Source organism: Brassica oleracea, chromosome C4 (assembly GCF_000695525.1).
Source record: "Brassica oleracea var. oleracea cultivar TO1000 chromosome C4, BOL, whole genome shotgun sequence".
Lineage (NCBI taxonomy): Eukaryota > Viridiplantae > Streptophyta > Magnoliopsida > Brassicales > Brassicaceae > Brassica > Brassica oleracea.
This window is the reverse complement of record NC_027751.1, coordinates 40,652,345-40,677,922: the sequence shown is the minus strand read 5'-3', so window position 1 is coordinate 40,677,922 and position 25,578 is coordinate 40,652,345. Positions and strand designations below refer to the sequence as shown.

General features: G+C 32.5%; 2 protein-coding genes across 2 annotated transcripts; one reads left to right on the top strand and one right to left on the bottom strand.

The window, feature by feature from the left end:
• Positions 1-6,552: 6,552 nt before the first annotated feature.
• LOC106337326 (cyclin-D2-1-like) lies at positions 6,553-8,697 on the top strand. The gene is made up of 6 exons (XM_013776422.1): positions 6,553-7,003; positions 7,258-7,344; positions 7,436-7,534; positions 7,605-7,800; positions 7,898-8,025; positions 8,114-8,697. The coding sequence occupies exons 1-6, from the start codon at positions 6,698-6,700 to the stop codon at positions 8,363-8,365; spliced, it is 1,068 nt and encodes a 355-aa protein (XP_013631876.1). The 5' UTR covers positions 6,553-6,697; the 3' UTR covers positions 8,366-8,697.
• Positions 8,698-14,997: 6,300 nt separating this feature from the next.
• Positions 14,998-16,813, bottom strand: LOC106340473 (GLABRA2 expression modulator-like). The gene is made up of 4 exons (XM_013779352.1): positions 16,425-16,813; positions 16,246-16,347; positions 15,891-16,162; positions 14,998-15,392 (listed from the first exon to the last, which is right to left on the bottom strand). The coding sequence occupies exons 1-4, from the start codon at positions 16,702-16,704 to the stop codon at positions 15,204-15,206; spliced, it is 843 nt and encodes a 280-aa protein (XP_013634806.1). The 5' UTR covers positions 16,705-16,813; the 3' UTR covers positions 14,998-15,203.
• Positions 16,814-25,578: the final 8,765 nt, after the last annotated feature.

Here is a 25,578-nt window from a genome sequence, read left to right as displayed (position 1 = left end):
GATTTTATCTCATCTGAAATAGGATACAAAGTTATGCTAGTGAATATCTATATCGAATGTAGATTTCAGTCAAATGTGAAAATGAAACACTCGATTGCTTTTACCTGTTTTCTTGTCATGTTTACTGGTTGTTCAGCAAGTCTTTCCCCAAGTTTATATGCTAATGATGTTTGTAGTGGTTGTGTCGTGTATAGCGCTGGAGATATTGGCACATACCTTTTTTGCATGCTGATAAATCATCTTTACATTACATATCACCATGTTAAAGATAATTTATTAGAGCATATCCAATGCTTAAAAGACTGTTTGAAACTCTTAGCAATATAAATAATATATTTTTGTTATATTTAAGACAAATAATTAAATTTTAGCATTTTGGAAAATTAGCCCATGATAAATGTACATTATTTGAAAAGGTTATGGGAATTTTTACAATTTTTCTTTCAAGAAAAATTCTAAATTTTTTAATTTTTTCAAGTTTTTTAAAAAATAATATTATATATTAATTGAGGAATCACTTTAGTGATTTCTGTTTATGTGTCATTCTTATAAGAAAAAGTGATTCCTGTTTATGTGTCATTCTTATAAGAGCTCTCCAATTAATTGTTTTAATTTGATTGGCTAATGATCTTTTATTTTATATTTATTTAATTCAGTTCAAAAAAACTAAATCAAAAACCAACTTACATAAATAATCAAACAAATAATACTACCAATAACAAATAAGTATTTAAGGAAATTGTGTCATCAATGCTCGATTTTCCTCTATTCTAAGGGGGTGTTAAGTGGATTTAGATTTATACATAGTGTTAATTTTAAAAGTTGAGAGATTTGTTAAATTTGAAAAGAGTTGTAGAGAATTTGGTATATTGTGAAAATCTATGAAAATAAAGTAATGTAATGATTATAAGAATTCAATGGAAACATGTAGGATCCGACTGGTGATCATTCTAGAAACAAGAGGAACAAATAGAAAATGAACGTAAATGAATACAATTGCAGGAACGAAAATGAATGGTTGTTCCATCGCAAATTTAACAAGGAATAATTTTGTTTTTTATTTCTCTACAAAAAAGGAATGATAGAGAATGAGAAATAAAAATTATTTCTTGTGAATGTTGATTTTTTTAGGAATGTTAGAGAATGCATTATTTCTTGTCGTTCCTTGGTCACGATTAGCATTCTCAAATAATATTTTTGACCCCTATCACATTTTTATTCAAATGCTCTCCACTCATATTTATGCAGATTTCAATTTAAAAAAAAAATATTTTAACCCCTATGATTAATTATCCTGCGTCCGGCCACTGGTAATAATGTTTTACTAGTTTGAATAACCAATAAATTTTAACTTAAAGTATTTGTATTTAGATAATTATACATTAGGTAATGATATATCATTACATTTTGCAATCTTCTTAATCCGAGTACAATGTTTCAAAATATCATTTTTGCGAAAAAGAGAATACTAAATACATTAATAAATATGATTAATTAATACATTTTGAGTCCGGTTCAGTTCAGTAAATACCATAAATATGTACTTATGTTAAAATCATAAATTTATACATACAGCTTGTATAAAGTTTATATTAACATAAATAAAATATATTGTTATCATTTGTTTTATTTTAAATAAAATTCATATATAAAAAAATTATTTAAATGATTTGATATTATTTCGTATTTCAAAATATTTTGATATTATTTAATTAAATTACATCTAAAACATATATATATATATCTATTCTATTAAAATAGCAGTGTGACCCATTGATAAAAGTATGGTCCAACTATTATTTTTTTATCTTTATCATTATTTATTATGTTTTATGCCATTAGACCTATATTTAAATTACCAATTGAAAAGACCTAAAAAGATGTAAAACAAAAAATATATCCGCCCTTTTTAAGGGCGGGTCAGAATCTAGTATTCTATTAATATAGAAGTCACAACTTCATTTCATGTGTGATATTTTAAGTTGGACTATTATTTAGAAAATTTATCAAATGTACATAACTTCATTATAATATCATAACTTCATTATAATATCTTTTAGTTATAATATCTTTTAATATCTTTATTTTTATTTAAAATAAAAATAAATATTTATTTAAGAAAATTCTAACAAAATATTTTAAAAATCTTTTCAGCTGCATTTTGAAATTTATTTCCGAAAAATTGATTAATTTAAATTATAGTTATCATAAAATATAATTTGAAGAAATGCACTCAAATAAGATTATAATTTGAAAATTATACCACTGTTTAAGTTTTTGGAAAAACACACTTATGTATATATAAATTTACAATTTAACAAATTTCTGAATCTTAATATTTCTCAATTCCTAATATACTTTAAAAACAATTGTTGTAAAAAAAAAATTATTTCACAATCTACATAATATCTTTTTAATATATCTACACAATATCTTTCCCGTATTTTTTTAATATATCTTAATTTTTTATTAATTTGAAAAAATAAAAGAACTCAAGACGCGGTCTCGTCTTCTTGTCTCCTTTTTGTATCCTCTCCATTTTTTTTCTCTACTTTCACAGATTTTTCCTCTCATCTCATTAAGAGGTTTGTTGATTCATGAATCATATTTCAGTTTCTAATTCTGCTTCTATTTTATTCTGACAATAGTTCTGTTTTTTTTTTCTTTTAGAAAAATCAGATTAAGCTGTTGTTATGTGTTTGGTCTTTCTTTGCCTTTCTTTTTCCATTATTTTCTTTTTGAATCTTGTACTCCATCTTTATATAAACAACATAAATAAAACAAATTTATAAAATATACAAATCAAATCATTCGTTTAAACAAATATATAGGTTTTCATGTCACCTAAAAAGAATAAGAACAAGCCAAGGCCATGAATGATAATTAGTTTTCTTCTTTTTCATATTCGAAGTAAAACAAAATAAACATATATGTGAATACATAATATTAGAACTTACTTGGTCCCAGTAGATGAAGACTTCAAAAAATAATTAAAATTTTGTAGAAAATGCAACGTGACTTGTTTATAATTTAGGGGTGGGCACTTCGGTTATTTTCTCGGTTTGGTTTTGTTAGTTCGGTTATATTATTTTTTCAACTGAAATAAACCATAGTTAGTTTGGTTTGGTTCAGTTCGGTTTGAGTTCGGTTCGGTTTATATTCGGTTTGGTTTGTATTCGGTTCGGTTGGTTTTTCTTATCAGTTTAATTAGGTTTTTCTTAGTTAGGTTGTTCTTAGTTTAATTTTTTAAGAGAAATTATTTTTTTAAATATAAATTATGTAAACATAAACTATGTGAACTAAATTCAATATAAAATTGAAACAAAAACCTTTAAAAATTCACAAAATATATAAGAATTAAAACAAATGAAAGTTAACTAAAAAAAAAACTAACATTATTAAAAAGCTTGCAATGAACCATCTTCCATGTGACGCTGTGGAGAAGAACTTTTGTTTTTAATAAAATTTACTTTAGGTTTTAGGTGAGGTTTAGATTTAACATTCATGTTTACATATATAAGAATATAAAAATAAAGATTTTTCTATTTTTCTAAATCAAATATTTTAATGATTACATATTCGGTTAGAAGAATATATGTTAATGAACGAAAAATAAAAAATATGTGGTTTGGTATTAGAATTTTAGTATATTAGTATTACTAATATTTTTAATTTAAATAATTACAAAAATACATCGATTTCTCGGTTCGGTTCGGTTTTAAACCGAACCGAACCATTCGGGTTGAAGAAATCTTCAACCAAATGGTTTGAAATAGACTTTGGTTCGGTTGGACTCGGTTTCGGTTCGGTTGGTTCGGTTTGACTCGGTTCGGTTTGGTTTTTTGCCCACCCCTAGTTTATATTAGTTAAGAAAATAGCATAAAATCTTTATAAACTTCATGATAAAGTCAATCAAATCATAATTTATTTATTTTATAATATGTTTGTTATTGTAAATTTTAAATGGTAAAATAACATATTATTTAAAAACACATATTTATCTTAAACATAAATAATTAATATTCTTATTAATTTAATTTATAGATTAATTATTGAAATATAAAATTTGGGTAAAAAAGTAAATTTAAAATTTAGGAAAGTGTAGTTTTCAAAAAAGAAGAAGGTGTAATTATCAAATTGCAAACTGTTATTGGAGTAATTTACAAATTATCCCTAAAATATAATCAAAAATTTAAATTTAATTTAGTTTGATTTATAATCGAAAATTATTTAAAATATTTTAATGATAATAACAACTCAAAATTATTACTTTTCAAAAATACATTTTTCGAAGATTTTGTTGGAAAGCAATATCCATTTCTATTTAAATTTTAAAATAAAAATATCTTATTTATTAAAAACATAAATCATGATTTATTATATGTGTTATTTTTTAATTTAAACTATCTCTTAGAGGTCGCAGCTTTAAATGCTTGTATCATGTAACATTACAATTTATGTCAATAACTTTTAACAAAAATCTAATATTTTTATTAATGGTTAAATTTTAATTTACACCCCTTTCGTAGATGAAACTTTTAACCTCTTTAAATATTGTAGATATAAAGTTTTAGTCAACTATTATTAGCGTTTATATATTCCATTGAGTTAAAAAACCATTTCATTTTAATATTTAAAAACTATACCAAATTGATTTATTAATCACTATATATAAAGTGTTACATCTCCTACTCCAACCATAAATGGACGAACAATAGATATACGAAATAAATATATACATGAACGAATACATTAAACATGAACACACTTTTATCATATACTGTATATGCATACTAACGTCATAAATAACCTATATATATCAAAAAAATTAATATTCCAACACTATTCATGTGAAGATAACACACATTTATCAAACAAAATTAATGTGACAATATATAACATAACTCCAACAAATTTTAATTTTACTTCATATTTGATACTATTTTTGAAATTTACTTATAAATTATTATGATTTTTCATAAATATCTTAAATTTATTATTAAAAGACAAAATTAACCCTCCCAAAACATTTATAAATATATATGAATTAGTTACATAAGTTTATAAAAACTCAACTGAATTTACTACCTAAATAATAAATCATAAACTATAGGAATGAAACATTAAAAAATGTAAACAATCAATCCTTTAATTGAGATTTTTTTAAATGCTATCCAAGTTGGTGTTTTGTCAAGCAATTTCTCAAATATGATTTTTACTACAAAAATATTTTGCAAGTACAAAATACTATAGTTTTTTTTTAATTTTTGTTGTTTTAATAGTATCCAAAAAAAAATCATCTCTATTATATAGGTTCAGTTTAATTTAATTTCCATATAAATTCCAAATTTAAGAAATAAAACATAAAATTATGTAAAATAGTATTTTTAAATAATAATGTTTACAAGATAATTTATTTTAAAAATACAAAAGTTCCTGTAAAATAGTATTTTAAAATAATAATGTTATATAAATTAGAATATTTTAGTATAGAAAGAATAAAGGCCGCACGGATGTGCGGATCAAAATCTAGTATATTATTCAACATAATATTTCAGTATAAATAAATACTAAAAATCAGGATTAAAAATATGTAGTTTATAATGACCGATAAAAATATGTAATTTTATTTTAAATAAAACCTACTAAAAATAAAAGTTAAAAAAATATTTTTTAGAATTTAATAACTACACTAGATTTTGATTTGCGCTTTGAAAGCGCTAGATTTGTTATTTGTTATAATTATATAAAAGTATATTTTAAAAATGAAATGTGTATTTGATTATAAAAACTTTTATTGTTATAATGTATTCACGATTTGGATTCTCAATTTCAAAATGTAATTAAGTTTCTCCTTCATATTTTATTTATACCATAGTATGACATCTCTTTTTAGACGACATTTCTTATGGAATAGCTAAAATTTCCGTGGTTGTACATAAGGGTTTTTATGATTTGGTATATATTGTGAATTGGGATGGAGGTTTTGTTAGGGATTTTACGGATGGAATCCACTTTAACGCTCAGAATATATTTAGTTTCCAGTTGGTTACTAACTTTCTGTTTCCAAGTATTAATATGATTGATTATCGATGTCAAAAAAAAAATATATATGATTGATTATCAAAATTCATGATATATGATTGGTTGAAAATTATTTGACGAATTGATTTAAAAATTATTCTAAAAAGGCAATAAATATTTAAGAAAATCAAGGGAAATATCTTACTAGAAATTTTGTTTGAATAATATAGATAAATTATTAAAAATTATAAACCAGAAATTGAAGTTTTAACCATAATCCGTTTAAACTGGAATTACACATAACTCAAAATAAATTGCAGACGTGAAGTTGCACATATTGTCCATACAATATCTTTATGTTAATGAATACTAGTATTTAATACATTTCCAAAATGTGTCTGTAGTGTATATTCTGTGTATCACATTTCGACTCTACGCAGAGTGGACTCTCCCCTCTCTACCCTAAAACACACTCTCCCACTTCCTCCTCCTCTTCCTCTTCCATAAACCTCTCTCTCTCCTGCCATGAAAATCGCAGCTCTTGACATCAACTCCTCACAAATCTCCCTTCTTGATCACTTTTGAGTTTTGTCCGAACGCTCTGAAACTTTTGAGACCACCAAATAAACGATAAAGAAAACGATTGAAACACACATAACAAAAGATCAAACACATGGCTGAGAATCTCACTTGTGGAGAAACCAGCGATTCATGGATCACTGACAACGACGATGAAACCATCATCCCTGGCGGCGGGTTTACGAACGATAATCACGAACTTTTTAGTAAAGATGATAACTTTAACCGCGACGGATCAATTCCGATGATGGGTTCTCCGTCATCGCCGAGAGAGGAGAGAATCAGAGAGATGTTGGAGCGAGAGGTTGAGTTTTCGCCAGGAGATGAGTATCTCAAGAGGCTGCGTTCTGGGGATTGGGAGTTACGTCTTAGAAACCAAGCTCTGGATTGGATTTTAAAGGTTTGATGATTTATTCCTTTTTTGATCTTTTATGTCAAAAAACATCAAATCTAGTTTTGTCTGATTTTGAGTTTCTTGTCTGATCAGTTGATAGATCAGTTTAAAAGAGGCTTTCTGATGATTAGATGTCTTGAATTGGAAAAAAAAAACACACACTTTTGAGATCTTCTCATTAGATTGAGATTTTGATCTGTTTGAGTAACTTGAGTGTTTTGTCTTTAATGCTTATTATTGTTGTTGTTGTCTGAAAACAGGCTTGTGCTCATTACAATTTCGGAACGCTGTGCATATGTCTTTCCATGAACTACTTGGATCGGTTCTTAGCATCCTATGACTTGCCAGTAAGTAATATTCATTCTTCTTCTTTGCTTTTCTCTTGGATTGGTTTTTCTAATTACTAATTGCGTGTGTGTGTCTGTTTGGATTGCATAGAAAGACAAGACTTGGGCTCTTCAGTTGCTAGCTGTCTCTTGCTTATCATTAGCAGCCAAAATGGAAGAATCAGATGTGCCTCAAACTGTTGAATTACAGGTGCAATACACATTAATAACTCAGACCTTGTAACAGTTTAGTGAGTCTTGAAATGTTATTGAATGAGCAGGTGGGAGATCCCAAGTTTGTTTTTGAGGCCAAAACGATTAAAAGGATGGAACTTTTGGTACTCAACACTTTGAATTGGAGACTGCAAGCTCTAACTCCCTTCTCCTTCGTTGATTATTTCATTTACAAGACCAACGGTCACGTTTCAGAGAATTTGATCTATAGATCGTCACAGTTCATCTTGAACACCACTAAAGGTGCGTTCTTTGTTTGATCAGAAGCAAAGCTATAACAGTCTTTCCATGTTTGCAACTAACTTGCTCTGTTTACTGTTTGAAAAAAAATTGAATGCAGCAATTGAATTCTTGGACTTCAGGCCTTCTGAGGTAGCTGCAGCCGCTGCAATGTCTGCTTCCATTTCCGGAGAAATAAAGTGCATTGATGACGATAAGACGTTGTCTAATCTCACATATGTCAAACAGGTAAAACCCATCTGATGTATTGTTTCAAGTTCACACATTTCATCAAGTGATGGAATCTGATCAATGGCCCATTGTCCTTGTTTGTCAGGAGAGGGTGATGGGATGTTTGAGTCTGATGAGGAGCCTCACAGGGGACAATGTGCCCGGAGCTGCTAAATTATCGCCGCAGCAACCGAGATTAACGGCAAGAGTGGTGCCAGTGAGTCCAATTGGAGTGTTGGAAGCAACATGTTTGAGCTATAAGAGTGATGAGAGAACATTCGAGTCATGTACCAATTCCTCACAGAGTAGTCCAGACACCAACAACAACAATAGCAACAAGAGGAGGAGAAAACAATGAGAGAGGAATAAAGTTTATACTATTGCTTTTCAACACCAAACCATTAAGGGTCATGACATTTGAGGTTCTTTTCATTTTTGGTTTATTCCTTTTTTCACATAAATTTCTTTTTATTTCTCTCTTTAATTTCTTATCTTCAATCAAGAAAATTGGATTGGAAATAAGAGTTTTGTGAGAGAGAGAAAAGAAAAATAAAGAGGGATCTGTAAGGTGGCAGTCAATAAGTCATTATTGAGGATGATGAGGTTCATGTTCTTGCTCCAAGGGATTATTTTTTTTGCCATCATTAAGATAAAAAATGTATGAAAATAACAAAGATAAAGAGAATTAGTTTTTGAGATTTTTGTTTCTTTCGTATTCAAAGGTGACCCTAAATCTAGATATCCCAAATTTTAAAATCATATATTTTGGTTTATTTTGATTATATAAACGAAAATGTTTAATCATATATAAATCTAAAAGTTATATATCTTTTTTCATCTAAACTGCTTTTAATAATGAAATTTTTTATTTATTTTTATAATGTATAAAAGCTTAAAAATAAAATTTCAGAATACTTTCAAACATAATTTTTTTGGTTTCATGTGATCAAACTGAGTCGGTATTAACTTTTATTTTCCTGGTTTGAGGAAAATATTTAATTGGTTTGGAGGAGAATTGCATGTTTTGGGGATTGGAGAAGGGAAAGCCACAATGGGCCCTGTAAAGAGGTGTTAGTGGGCCCACTAATTTTTGTATTGACTATGCGACCGGTCAACATCTCTTCTTGCTCTCTCCTTCCTCGTGTTCAGAAAAAAACTAATATTCTGAGCACAAGAAGAAGCCTTGGGAATCTCCTCTGTTACTTTGTCATAGTATTTATTTTTGACATTATATATTCGTAATTCGTTAAATAATTTATATCTTACATATTCTCTTGCAGCTTAATATTATTAGTATAATCAAAATAGTTTAACGTGATGGCTACCCACATACGTACATCTTCCAAAGTACTCAAGTACATATAAACAAAATGTGTACTACTAATTTTTTCTTAATAAGCAACAAGTTTTTGATGAATGGATTATTCAACGGTTACATTACATGATTAGTTAGGTGGTAAACCTGAATCACCAATTACTTTCATTTTTGATGAATGGATTATTCAACGTTTACACAAAAGACAAATACTTTCATTTTTGATTTAGTTAGTGTGATTAGCTTCATTGTTTTGATCTTGCAAACTTGAGACGTAGTAAAATATTCCAGATAGGAAAAAGTGTGGTTTAACAACTCTAGATAATATATTTGTTTAAGAAAATCATATTTAGGTAAACAATTTAAGTAGTTAGATCGAGATGGGTGTAAAACGAGATGAGCATCTTCTTGGGGGGGGGGGGTTAAAAGTATCTATATGCATGTTTGTGTGCAGAATTAAATTTCTTCACTTACTTCCATTATGACAACTTTATAGCTACTGTACGACCGTATTAAAAAGATTAATTACTTGCTAGTTGCTCGTACTAGAGGTCGACCCTTACCATATGAGACTGTATATCTAGTTAATGAGCTTAATATACTAGTAACAAGTTTCGAGATTAGTAAAAAAAGCACTCAACCGACTTCATTATTGTTCTTGTATGAACATTAGCTATTAGCTACTACTCTCTTCCTAGACATTATATATGTGTCAGTTTTTATGGTTTAGTAGTCAAGAATAACAAATGTGATCAAACAACCTCTAACAACACCAAATACACGTTACATTTATATACTCCGATCCATCAAACATTACCACTTATTTGTTTATACATTATAAGAGTCTTCATTTTAGTTTCGAAAATTATTGGAAGTTGTAACTTCACAACATCATTCAAAATAATTGGTTGGTTTAAATTAAACACCAAAAATGTGTACGAGATTCTCCTCTCATTGCAGGTTTCTGTTGACGAGAGTATACTCTATAGTTGGCGACAACATATTGGTATGATCAATATTTATGGGTAGTACTGAACATTAATTCTAGTTTTTTCTATACTTCTCAGTGATATTTTTCTTCGCATTTATATAGTTTATTGTGTATATTCACATAAATGGACCTATTCTTGTCCATAACAAATTTCTAAGTTAATCAAGTGTATAAAAATGATTTCTACTATTATCATTATTGTCCCCACCACCCGAGTGCAAATCTGTAGAACGCATGTTGTTGATATTTGTATAAATGTATATGTAATCTGTAAAACAATTTTCTTTATAAGCGACAGTCCTGATATGATTGTCATTTGAAATATTTTTATATAAGTGCGTATGTGTATTGTAACAGCAACTAACTGGTCATGTATTCATGTGCATGATGTCAGAGAGGTGTTTTTGATTGATAAGAAACAAAATAAATTAAAACGACACATCTTTCAAAATTTCCTAAATAAAATAAAGATCCAAAATTTTGGAACATCTTACTTGGCTCTCTTTGTATACTTGAATGTATGTAATATATGTAAATTCATAATAATAAACAAATTCAAGAAGCATAAATTTTTTTTAACGCTGATTTATTATAATATTACAATTATGATATGAAAAAAATTAAATAGACGATTCGACAACCGACAATACTACCTGCGTATGAGAATCTAGCCTAACTGAATCACCTGAACCGTCCTATGAAAATCCATTCCTGACCAGATTTATTTGTCCCATGTTGAAGATCTCTTGTAAGTCTTTTTTTTGTAGTCTGCATAATTGTTAAATAAATCATTCTCTCCGGGATTTGAAATCTAGATTTCTTGTAATCTGCATTCTTGTAGGATTTGAACCCCAAATCTGAGTGTAAAAGTCTTTAAACCTTAACCAATAGTCTAGTGCTTGGTTATACTCATTATAGACTAGTGAGTACATTTTTTCTTTTTGGTTAATTTCACAAGGGAATCGAATCTAGTTTGATATCGTGATTTCAGACATAACTTTTAACTTTAGTGTTCGGAATAATTATACATTTCGGTAATCTATATAAACTGTATTATATTTTAATATTTATAAAATCTCTAATGTAATGTATATATAAGCTATAATGTAATGTAAGTTGCTGCATGCGGCGTGCCTGGTCACTTTTCTTAATTACAAACTTAACTAACTATTTTATTGATTTTGGAATTTATTTAATATTCTCGACACACAAATAAGACACTGCACTTTGTCTAATCATTATGTACTAATAAATTTTCATCAGCTTATATTATGCAAATGGAATCCATGATATAAACCGATTAGGATTAGTTTAAAAAATAAAATACAGGATAAGATATAAACAACAAATTTAAGATATAAGTTTTTTTCAATGACATGTTTTTTAAAGGGAGAATTTGGGTGATATCTAAGTTTGGTAGTTTAATTAAGCGCAGGTCAATGATTTTGACATAATTAATGAAGTAACAAATATGTCTCTTTTCATCCGGTTATAACTCTCTCTCCTACAAGTAGCAGGTGAAAGGAAGAAGGTAAGTCTACGTCGTCCATGTAAAATATGTGTATTTATCGGTGACAAATGATAAAGAGTGATGTTGAAACCAACATATGTGGCCCACAATTTATGTGACCTTTGCATAACTTACAAAAGAAAAAAGAACCACATCACTTTAATTTTTTACCACATAAATAAACATAGATAAAAGAAGATGAATCCATGAAGAAGTTAATGCTTACCAGATTGCGTGTATACTATTCTATCTAGGTTACGCATGTACTATTGCATCTCACTCAAACCTCTACTGAAAATTATACAAAACACACCACTGATTAATAAAGCTAAACCCTAATCAAGAAAGCATAAACCAAATAGAATGTATATAATATGGTTTACTATACACAAACCTCTACTTAGTAAATCTAAACCCTAGGCAGAAACCTATAAACCCAAATACAATCTATAAATTGTTTTCTAATATTGGACACTTGAAGGCACACTTACTTGATTAGCAAGTTGCATATCTTCTATTCCATATAGTCTAAATAATATAGTAAATGAATGTTTCAAATAATTAATTTTTTCCAGTGATGTATCCATAGTATGAAATGCAAACAGCAAGCTCTCCCCACCCGAAAAAATACAAAAATACAAGACATGCCACTGATTAGTAAAACTAAACCCTAATCAAGGAAGCATAAACCCAAATAGAATGTATATAATATGGCTTGCTATACACAAACTTCTACTTAGTAAATCTAAACCCTAGGCAGGAACCTATAAACCCAAATACAATATATAAATTGTTTTCCAATATTGGACACTTGAAGGCACACTTACTTGGTTAGCATGTTGCATATCTTCTATTCCATATAGTCTAAATAATATAGTAAACGAATGTTCCAAATAATCAACTTTGTCCAGTGATGTATCCATAGTATGAAATGCAAACAGTAAGCTCTTCCCACCCGAAAAAATACAACAATACAAGACAAGCCACTAATTAATAAAACTAAACCCTAATCAAGGAAGCATAAACCCAACTAGAATGTATTTAATATGGTTTACTATACTCAAACCTCTACTTAGTAAATCTAAACCCTAAGCAGGAACCTATAAACCCAAATACAATATATAAATTGTTTTCCAATATTGGACACTTGAAGGCACACTTACTTGATTAGCAAGTTGCATATCTTCTATTCCATATAGTCTAAATAATATAGTAAACGAATGTTCCAAATAATCAACTTTGTCCAGTGATGTATCCATAGTATGAAATGCAAACAGACAGAGAAGAGAACTATCAAATTTGAAAACATGACATATTATTATATATTTAAGAAATAGTATAGAAATATGTCTCAAATAGTATGATACCCTTACATAAATAAGTACACTAAAATATATATACTATACTATTCTTTTCACCGTATATAGTATGGATGGAGAGTTCATCTTCTTCATTTCTTTTTTTTTAGACATGTTAATGGTGACACACATTTACTAGGCTCACAATCATTATTCTTCATCACCCATATAAAGTTCGTCTTCATCTCTTTTCTTTTTCCGACAAGGCGACATTATTACTGATCCGCCGTCGTTATTCTTTACCACTGTTATTAGAAAACAAAACTAGAAACAAAAACAGAGTATTAAAGTAAAAGCATGATTGTAAGTAATCAATGATTTAAGATAAGAAGAAAAAAAAATGAAAGAGTTTTTGTGTCTGCTCACTGTAATCCTTCACCATGAACACAATAGAGTTTTTCGGGAGGCGTTACACATCTGAACAAAATTGATCAATCTTTCTAATATTTACTAATAAAAATAATATTTAAAGATATGTGTGATTATTAAAAGGTATGACTAACAAAGGGACACGAGTAACATTGCCACGTTAACTATTATTAAATTTTGGTTTTTGTTTGTAGGTTTCTCCAGTTATTCATGAGGGCAATATGGCTATTATTTATAAAAGAAAAGCGGTGTATCGGTGAGTTATGATATTTAGATAGCTAGTGAATTATTAATTGTTTGAATGTTATACGGTCCAATTCTTTTTTTTTATTATTATTACTATACAGGAACTTACACTAGATTGAATAAGATCTCTGACTAATATCCACAAGAAAGATTTTGGTTCTCGTGAACATTAACTTGTTATAATTTTATTCTTATGAAACCTCTTCATCAACTTTTGATCACCACATTCGCAGATTTAATATTCCGAAATTAGTGATTTACTTATGCTATTCCTTAAAGGGAAAAGAAAAAAAAAGTAAAATGGGGGATAAAGGTTAAAAGAAAAAACAAGGTCAAAATGTAGAAAGTTGAAAAGCCTGTGAGAGTGCATGTAGAAAATCGTTCCACATGTGATAAAAGAGTGATCAGTGTGGGGGACCTTTCATAAACTTACCCCAAGCTTCACAGAATTTGAGCCTCTCTTTGCTCTTTGGCCCTCAGTTTCTTGCTTTTCCCCCTTTGTCACGCTCAGTTTTTTTTATTTTGATTCACGTTTTTGTAGTTTTGACATATTCATTATAGGAATCTATTGAGTTCTGCTATCATTGCCATGTTATGTGTGAGTTGTAGTCTTGTAGACTATGGAAAACTAATAATATCGCATACATAAACTACCTTGGTAAATTTATTTAATGAAAGTAACTTACAGTTAAATTTATGTAGAAAATTGTCATTGTTTCTATGTATACTATTAACGATTCAATTCTAATATTAAAATTCGAAAGCGAAAAAAGGTCCCTTTTTTTTTTTTGTCAGGATAAAAAAAAGGGACCATTTACCAAAATTCAGGTGGAAACTGATGAATCATAGAAGTTAAGGACCACATTATGGTACTACAGATAATTTTGAAGTAGAGAAACCGTGAACAGAATCAGGAGAGGTGGTTAAAAAACAAAACAAAAAGTGGTCCTTAGTGATGGTGAAACACATTTGAACTGTACAAGTTTGGTAAGTGATTCAATGAAACCAATGCTTTGAACTAACTTCACTGGTTTTCGATACATCAAAATAAGGAACCAAGAATGCTATATATACTGATGATTTCAAGAACTCAAAGGCAGTTAGGAGTCTTACATTTTGACTATTACAATAAGTTGCAGCATACACACACACACGTCATGGTCTTTCTCAACGCCGTTATACAGCAATCAATATAACACCTAATGGAACGATATGGCACAAAAGACAGACATAATATAGCAAAAAGAATTTTAGAGATTATATATTTGATGCAAATAATGTTAATCGAGTCTTCTGTAATCATAATAACTAAGCAAAAAAAAAAGAAAAAAAAGAGAGAGTATCTCAATCATCAATAGGCTTAAAATGGTCATCAAAGAATCCACCAAGTGTGTGTGTATCAATCACTCACACTGACCGTAAACCACTGTCTTGCAAAGATTCTTGCAGAGAGGTGACAGCGCCTTCGTAGTTCAAGAAACCCATGAACCAGAACTCATGATTGTCTACCGAAATCACCTGTATGTATTTGTCGGCAGGATTCACTATGCTTGCTGATGGGTTCACTGCTTTAAGTTGATGTAATGGTATAACTACCTGTTTAAACAAACAAGACACCAAAAGTGTTAATCAAGCAGAAGTTTATTGAAATGTATAAAACAAAGAACAAGAGATGAAAGCTGACGCTCATCGTAGCAAAGTTTATTGCACTGACAAACTGATGCCAACGAGTGTTAGTTAAGCAAGTTTACTGAAACGGGTAAACGATTTAAAGTGATGCTAACTTATTGAATAGTTTAGAGGTAACAAAAGATGAAAACCGATGCTGTCGCATTACTACTCTCACAAATCCTACACAAAATGAATCACTCTTAGGAAGCTTATTAGTTGATGCTACTAACAATTAACAACCCATAACGAGGCATTGTCTTAAGCATCTAGCAACGATGAAACAGAGGAGTGTTTATTTATAATTACTGGAGTAAGTTACAATGCACTAAATCTAAATAAGACAGCTCATCCTAGAGGCTACTACAAACAATTCATAACTAGGCATTAATTCTGATCAGACAAGAAGATATATGGTGTTATTACCTTGTAGTAGCTCCATTGGGTTTGACCATCATTTTTGTAAGATAAAGGGTTGTCACTAGAGTAAGCAAGCTTAGCAGTGGATACATAAAGAACTCCCATAACAGGGCCAGCCGAGGTGGACAAGTAACATGCAAAAGAGTTCAACAGCTCTTCTTCTGGATCGGTCTCAAAGGTTTGTCTGAAAATCTTCTCGTACCCTCCTTCTGCAATAACCTTGGTACTCTGCGCAATTCTTCCCATAGCAGCATCGGCAAAACTCGGAGCAGTCCTCACTGGTCGAGACATCACTCAAAAGTACAAACATCATTCAGACAAGATCCCATTGTTGTAATAAAAAAAAAAAAAAAGAACTTACGATGCTGCCACGTGTTCCCGGCGAGGCTCTCCGTCTTCTTGGCAGCTTCAGCAACTTTCCTTCCCCATCTCCCTAGCGCTCCTTTCACAGACTCCATCGTATCTGCTCCAATTATAAAAAAAAAAAAAGAGATCAAAGTTTAAATCTGACCGTTACGAAACCTAATGTACACTCTTAACCTTTTAACGAAGTCTCTGGGGGAGAACGAGCAATGTACGGATTAGATCCGGCCGGGTAAGACGAATGATCCGGTTCCTGAGACCCGGAAACCAATTCGGGGCTCCAATGGACGTTTTTCTTCGATCCAGTTCGAACCGGCGGTTGCGCCGCTGTTGGGTCGCTCCCTTTCATCTCGATGCTCGCATTGCCGCCTCCCTTCTTCTGTCCTTGATCCGCAGCTTTCGGATCGACGATCGGCTGCGCAATCTTCACTTCGATATCTGACTTAGGCGGCTCCATCGTTCGAAAATGGCTTCTTCAGGGACGGATCGTGGCGCGTCAGGTAATAATCGTTGAGACGGAGTTTGAATTTTTGTGCAAGGCATTGGTGAGAAAATGAATAAAATATTTATTTATTTAATTTGGAGAGCTTTGGAATAGAGAGGACGGGAGGTTACCGGGAAGACAGGTGACGAACCGTAACAAGTGATTGGCATTTTTAAGCGGCTATGAGAGATTATAAACCGGATTTAACCGATGGTGGATTGATTGTCACGTCTTTCTCTACGTTACATGAGACCATAATTATTGATGTGGTACATTGATCATTTTGTAACATAACTAAAATGTAATGCAATATTGTCAACCAGGGAAAAAAGAAGAAATTTAAAGGTTTGAAAGAGATTGTCTGGAGTTTGTTTAAATTTCTAAACAAAAAAAAAACTCCCTCAACCATTTTTTTTTTTTTATTAACCTGGAAGTATCTCGGGTCTATGGAAGAGCCCAGACTAATCCCCAAGTGGATGTGCAGCCCACAGATAGACCTTCTCTCTGGATATGCAAATGGACCCTAAAGCATAGGTTCATATCCGTGCGGGGTGTCCAGAAACATCATGAGGTAGTTCCCTCTAACAGGGTTCGAACTTGCAACCTAGGAGCAGGAAGGAGCCCGTCCTTACCATTCGTCACCCATTCAATCTTTGTTAGCTTTGTAAGCAGGACACTTTCTGAGAGATAATTATAAATATCTATAACTTTAATCTGACCCAAAAAAATTAAAAATATATATAACTTTAATCATGAGTCCATGGCTGGTAGTAAGGCGCGCCATGTTCATTTCTGCATAAGACTAGTATTAAGTTTAGTTCTAGGTTTGGAACAAATGTATATTGTTTTAAAAAAAGGATGGTGCTATGTCAAGTCAGGGTATTTAACAGTCCAAAATATTAATGTAGCAACCAAAATTTTAAGACAATAAACGGAACCTTAACACGTTTAAGAATTATACTTCATGTACTCTAGAGTTGTACCAGTGAGTGAGATTAGTGCATATAGACATCTTGAGGCAGATCGTTTTTGCCTCTAAATGTACCTTTTTAATTGCTTATCCGCATATAACAGGCGTTCTCAGCCAATACATCGGTTTCATACGTTGTTTATTCAACTGCATTTTTATTTTTTTTGTAGTCAATTTCCCTATAAAATCTTAAACAAGTTATGTGCAGGTTAAAGAGATTAAAAAAAAAACATTTTGGGCTTGACAAAAAAAAAACAAAAATTGTTAGCTTAAGCCACCGTCCACCAAAAGCCAAGGGCTTGTAACTAGTTCTATGAATTAAATTAATTATATAATACTACTTTGGTTAATTAGAAAATATGACAAGGTCAAGGTTTCCAGGAAATAAAGATTCAAATTATACATTTCTCACGAAGATACAATTAATATAAGGTCAAACAATTTTGTAACTTAAGTGAAATACTTTGTTAGGTAGATTTCAAATTCTAATTAAGTACTACTCCATCCGTTTCATTTTAATTGTCGTTCTAGATTTATGCACACAGATTAATAAAACATATGATTTTGTATATTTCCAAAAGAAAAACACAATTATCTATACACCTAACCATATTTCAACCAATAGAAAAATAAAATAGAGAATCTTAATAATAAATTTTGCATTGAAACAATAAAGCGACACTTATTTTGAAACGAATTTTTTTCCTCAGAAAGACAATTAAATCGAAACGGAAGGAGTGGTAACTAAGGATTTCAAACTGTAATACTCTCTCCGTTTCAGTTTAGTTGTCATTGCACAGTAATTTTTTTTGTTTCAAAATAAATGTCAATGTATAATTTTAGTGTCAAATTTATTATTTTATATCTCAATCTATTTTTCTATTAGTTGAAATGTGGTTATGTTTATTATAATAATATTTTTATATAATAAATATACAAAACTAAATATTTTTCTAATTTGTGTGCATACATTTAAAGTGATAACTAAAATGAAACGGGGGATACCAATTAGAAGCACTAGAAAACGGGAATGTGTGTTAAGCGGTTTCCATATGTATAATTAGAAGCATTTTCTTAAAAGACGTGAAACACTAAATTTTTATCTTTATGAAACAAAGAAAGTATATCAGTATATATGGTATCTAAAATGATAACTTTTAAACAATAATAATTTAATAAAATCAATTAATTTTGTGGAAGTTTACATTTTTTTCATAAAAATACAAAAATAAAAATTTTCTTCTAAAACATCTATTTTTGTGAAACGAAGGGAATATATATTAACTCTCCTAAATATTAATTAAATTAACATTAAGTTCATTAACTAACATATGACAGCTTCGTCCACCCTCTGCCCGCGTGTATACAGTCGAGATGTACCACAACTTTTCAACATAAACAATTATAATACTTTTATAAGAAAAGGTTAAATCCATGAGACAAGACATACTAATTATGAATCTTGTGAATATAGCTCGGGCTTCGGCAATACTGATGGGCCGGAAGCAATGTTATTATGACTTGGACCAAGAACACGCAGGCCCACTCCAGCTAAAGCACCTGATCACATATAAATATATTGTTAGTATGGTCATCAGGTTAAGCCGTAGAAGCACAAGCAGATTGTTACAGAGCATACATCAACAAGTATTCATATCAAGGGGAAATGCAAGGGGAAGGAGACAACAATACAAGATCAATAGCTTAGGCTTAAGTCTAGTTGATCTAAGGGTTTTGTTGTATTCTCTTGTGAAGAGTATTTGATACTTGTGTAACAAACTATCTAGAACACTAATTTGGTGTCTCTAGAGTCTCTTTTGATCTAGTGGATTTTGGAAGTAGGAGTTCTCCCACGAGACATACTGCGCCGAGGGCCGGGAACTCGTTAAATTGACTGTGTCGTTACTTTCAGTTTAAACCTAGATCTAAGACAAACTTGAAACCTAAGTAACCTAAGCTAAATTCTTCTACTAGTGGTATCAGAGCTTCCGGATTATTAAGGCTACTTAGGAGAGAGAGAGACAAAGTCATATCCATTACCTATTCGATTAGGCATGGGCGTTCGGGTACCCGTTGGCGTTCGAGTCGGATTTTTCGGGTTTTAGGATTTTCGGGTTTACGCTCCTAGGTCCCATACTAAAATTTTATTAGTACGGGTCGGTTTCGGATAATAACACTTCGGGTTTGGTTCAAAATTGTATTGCGTCCTAAAACCCATAAAGTAATCATATATCGTACGGATTCAGGTTATATCGGTTCGGTTCGGATATAACCGAAGTAAAAACAAAACTTTTGAAACAAGACATAAAGAAAAACATCTAAATTAAATAAAAATTAATCTATGACACATAAAATTGATAAAATAACAATAAAATGTTAAATCAAACGTGAAAACAAACATCATTTGTAAACAATATGTATTGTTTTATAGAGAGTAGCCTTTTTATTTCAATGATCAAATGATAAAATACTTATTTATAACTAATTGTGTACTTAAAGCATTTATTAAGATTTTAATATTTATTATTATATATCATATTGCCACAAATATTTAATTTAATAATTGAAATACTTATATATATTTCAAAATATTTATATTGACTATTAATTTCGGATTTTTCGGGTTACCCGTTCGGGTTCGGTTAATAACACTTCGGGTTCGGATATTTTTTATACCACCCTACAAGACCCGTTCGGGTATTTTTACATTTCGGGTCGGATAACGGATCGGGTTTTTCGGTTCGGGTTCGGTTCAGATTTCGGGTTCCGGATTTTATGCCCAGGCCTATGTTCGATGGTGACTTCGAAGGAACGTGTGGATATTGATCGGTTCGAGGGTGATGGTAATTTCGCCCTATGGAAGGTGAGGATGCTTGCTCACTTTGGAGTGCTTGGACTTAAATCCATTATCACTGACGAGAAGCTTCTAAAGGAGGGACCATACGCAAAGGATGAACCCGAGTCTGCCATGAAGGACTCGGGAAAGGGACTTGCTGGAATTGTTGACCCTGCACCTGCGATAATCAGAGAAAGCCAAATACCTGATTGTGCTGAATGTTGGGAACAAGGTACTAAGAAAAATTCAACATTGTGAGACTGCTGCTGCAATGTGGAGTACACTGAACAATCTCTACACAGAGACTTCCCTACCCAACAAGATTTATCTACAGCTCAGGTTCTACACTTTCAAGATGGTTGACTCAAAATCTATTGATAAGAATGTTGATGACTTCTTAAAGCTTGTAGTAGACTTAAAAAATCTGCAAGTTGAAGTATCAGAGGAGGTTCAAGCTATTTTACTGTTGAGTTCTCTACCTGTTAAGTATGATCAACTCAAGGAGACTCTCAAGTATGGGAGAGACACATTGAGCCTAGCTGAGGTAACTGGTGCTGCAAAGTCTAAAGAAAGAGAGTTGATCGAGAGTGGTAAGTTCACTAGATCAGGTGGAGAAGGTCTGCTTGTAGACAGAGGCAGATCAGAACAAAGATCCGGAAAGGGCAATGGAAAATCATACAAAGGAAGATCTCAGAGCCGACATGGAAGATCTAAGTCACATTCCAGGAACAACAAAAACACTAAGGGGTGTTTCGTATGTGGAAAAGAGGGTCATTGGAAGCGTGATTGCCCTGAGAGAAGATCAACCAAGTCGCAAGACTCAGCAAATGTAGCAGAAGAGGCAAAGCAACCTCTAATACTCAGTCAGCACTCAATACACGAAGGACGAGTGGGTGATGGACTCAGGATGCTCGTTTCATATCACACCTGATAAGAGCTTCTAATTTGAATTGGAAGAATTCAAGGGAGGCAAAGTGTTGATGGCAAACAACACTCACAGCAACATTCAGGGAATTGGGAAAATTAAAATTCTAAATCCAGACGGTTCTATGGTTATCTTAACAGGAGTTAGATACATACCAGATATGAGCAGGAATTTAATTTCTTTTGGAAACCGCAGGTTGTCGATATGAAGGAAGAGATCTTACAGTTAATTTCTACAAGGATGATAAAAGGGTTCTTTCTGGAAGATATCATTTGGGACTGTATTATCTTCAAGGGACAGTCTTAAGAGGAGAGGCTAATCTATCTAGAGCAGAGAAGAATATGACTAATGTTTGGCATTCACGCCTCGGTCATATGAGTCTTAACAACATGACTGAACTTGTCAAAAGGGGATTTATCATTGACAAGGATGTTAAGACATTGGATTTCTGTGAACATTGTATTATTGGAAAGTCACACAAGCAAAGCTTTCCTAAAGCTAAACATGTGACTAATGGGATTCTGGAGTATGTTCATTCTGATTTATGGGGTTCTCCTTCTATACCAGACAGCCTTGCTGGGACTAAGTACTTTGTTACTTTTATTGATGACTTTTCAAAAAAGGTCTAGATTTGTTTTCTGAATACTAAAGATGAGGTATTTTCTAAGTTCAGAGAATGGAAGGTTGAAGTTGAAACTAAGACAAAGAAGAAAATCAAGTGTTTAAGAACATAAAATGGTTTGGAGTTCTGTAATAAATAGTTTGATGATTACTGCAAGAAGGCTGGGATTAAGAGGCCCAGAACCTACACTTATACCCCGCAGCAGAATGGAGTTTCAGAAAGAATGAACAAAACAATTATGGATAAGGTGAGATGCATGTTAGCCGAATCTGGCTTGGACCAAAGCTTCTGGGCAGAAGCTGCATCTACTGCGATCTATTTAATTAACAGGTCTCCTAACTCTACGCTGAAATTCAGAATGCCTGAAGAAGTGTGGTCAGGTTCTAAACCTGATTTGGGACATCTCAGAACGTTTGGATGCACTGCTTATGTGCACGTAACTGAGGAGAAAACGGGACCTAGAGCCATCAAGGGAGTGTTCGTGGGATACCCTATGGGCACTAAAGGTTACAGAGTTTGGATAGAAGATGAAGGCAGATGCAGAACAAGCAGAAACGTTGTCTTCAACGAGGAGGAGCTGTACAAGCACACTGTTGCTAAAGGAAAAGAAAGCACAAAGGTGACCAAGAAAGCGGAAAAATGAGCTAAGAAGAAGGTTTCATTCAGTGATGATTTGATCAGAGGACTTTCTCCTCCTGTCGAATCCGAAGGCACATCTAATCAAGATGGAGAAGAATCATCATCTTCTAGCTCTAACAGCTCAAGTGGCCAAGAACAAGATCACGAAGTTGACAGTGAAAGTGATCACGAGGTTGAGAGTGAGAGTGGTGACACTGAAACTCTAGACACCTATGTTGAGGATTTGGAAGTTCAGGAATCAAAATCCTATGCAGAAGCTATGAGAAGTCATGAAAAGAAGCTATGGAAGCATGCTGCAGAAGAAAAAATGGAGTCTCACAGAAAGAACAGAACCTGGGATCTCATTGATAGGCATGCGAAGGCAAAGCTTGTTGGATGCAGATGGCTATTTAAAATAAAGCCAGGAATCCCAGGTGTTGAGGATACACGATACAAGGGCAGATTAGTTGTAAAAGGATACTCTCATAGAGAAGGAGTTGACTATAATGAGATCTTCTCACCAGTTGTAAAACATGTCTCCATCAGGCTTATGCTAAGCATTGTGGTGAATCTAGACCTAGAACTAGACCAGATGGATGTGAAAACAGTTTTTCTACATGGAAGCTTGGAGGAAAGAATTTTAATGGAATAGCCTGAGGGTTTTGTAAAACCAGGAACATAGAACAAAGTGTGTCTGCTGAGAAAGTCTCTGTATGGTTTGAAACAGTCTCCAAGGAGATGGAACCACCGGTTCAACAACTTCATGAAGGATCAGTTATTTGAGCGGTGTAGCAAAGACTTATGTGTATACATGAGAGATGTTAAAACCGACAAAGCCGTCTATTTGCTCCTCTATATCGACGACATGCTGATTGCTTCAGGAAATAAGAAAGCGATCAAGGATCTTAAAGAGAAGCTGAGTGGAGAATTTGAGATGAAAGACATGGGAAAAGCATCCAGAATATTGGGAATGGACATCATCAGAGATAGAAAGAAAGGAACATTGATTCTGTCTCAAAGAAAGTACATTGAAAAAGTGCTAAAGACATTTGAAATGCAGGACGCCAAGGCTGTAGTCACTCCCACCTCGTCTCAGTTTAAGCTTCAGAGTCTAACAGAAAAAGAATGGAAATAAGAAGCAGCGCATATGGAAAGGATTCCTTATGCCAGTGCTGTAGGAAGCCTAATGAATGCAATGGTCGGGTCGAGGCCCGACCTAGGATTTGCAGTAGGCTATGTTTGTCGCTTCATGAGTAAACCAGGAAGGGACCACTGGTCAGCAGTTAAGTGGGTCCTAAGATACTTACATGGAGCGTTGAATTCAGATTTAACATTCAAAAAGCATTCTACACTACAAGTAGAAGGTTATTCAGACTCAGACTATGCAACAGACATTGACAGGAAACAGTCAGTAACAGGCTATGCATTCAAGTTTGCAGGCAATACAGTTTCATGGAAATCATGTCTACAATTAGTGGTTGCACTATCTACTACAGAAGCCGAATACATGGCTATGAATGAAGCAGCTAAAGAAGCGGCTAAAGGTAATATGCGATGAACTAGGTTTCAAGCAACAGGGGATCAAACTCTACTGCGATTCTCAAAGTGCCCTAGCTCTAGCAAGAAATCCAGTCAATCACGAGAAGACTAAGCACATAGCTACCAAGTTCAATTTCATTTGAGACCTAGTGGAAGCAGGAGACATTGTTCTAAACAAGATTCATACAAATGTTAATCCTGCAGATTTCCTAACTAAGACGGTACATGGTCAGAAGTTCCAGCTTTGCTGTGAACTTTTGAATGTCCACTGATGAGATAGGAAGACACTCCAGGTGACTCTGGTTGTCTAAACTCCACCCTCGCAGATCACAAGCAACAAACTCATGTTAGTGACTACGAATGAGGAGTCAATTGATGGCTAAAAGTATCGTGACAGAAGAGAGGAGATGTTACCTGGAGCAGAAGCAGAATCGAGAAGTGTTCTCGGTTCAGGTGGAGAAGTTCACCAAACATCACCAAACATCACCAAACAGTCACGGGTTTGGCATTATGGAAGTCGTCACCAACCATTTTTTCAGTACAATCAAGCCTGCAACAAGCTACCCAAAACATATGTCAGTGACTAACTCGAGTATGTTACAAGACAAAAGGATTTGTTGAGAAGTTCAGTTGAAGGGAAGCAAAGCGTGTTGAGAGCTCACTGAGCTAAGGCAGATTACTCAGATCAAGCTACAGGATCATCAGGATCGTACTGTGAGAGACAAGGTTTCACTTCTTAGATTTAGGTTAGGTCAAGAGAGATGAATGAGAATCGTGGGCTGAATCCCGTAAATAAACTTGAAGAATGAATATGATTTTATTGATGAGTTGAAAGATGATGAATACAAAGGAATGTATCTTGTGATGATCAAAAAATACGTAATGCTTTTAATCTAGTACAAAAGTTCATCCATGAAAAAAAAAGAGCCCCTTTGTCTTTTATCTTCTCCATCTTTATATAGTCTAGGTTTCGTTGGCAACCCTTCAACTGTTCTCCTAGATATTTGGCTTCAATTACGGAGCTCGCTTTAGGCTCCTCTTGACCGAGTCTCTTAAGGTGTTAGCTCACTTTCTGTCGTGACCTCTGCTATGATGTCTCCCAGGTCCAGTCGTCAGCTCGGCTTTCAGCTCCCTTTGTTATGATGGGCTTATCGCAACCCACATGCTAGCTCACGCTTATCGGTACCTCACCTGAGGGTCATATTCGGGTCCAACAGTTGCCCCCAGCTTCCGAATAAAATCCTTTGTCTCGGAAGCTAGAATCTAGCTATCGATCTTATCTTTTCGTTAAGATAATGATTAGTTCTTATCCTATTTAGATTCAGCTTACTCGATCT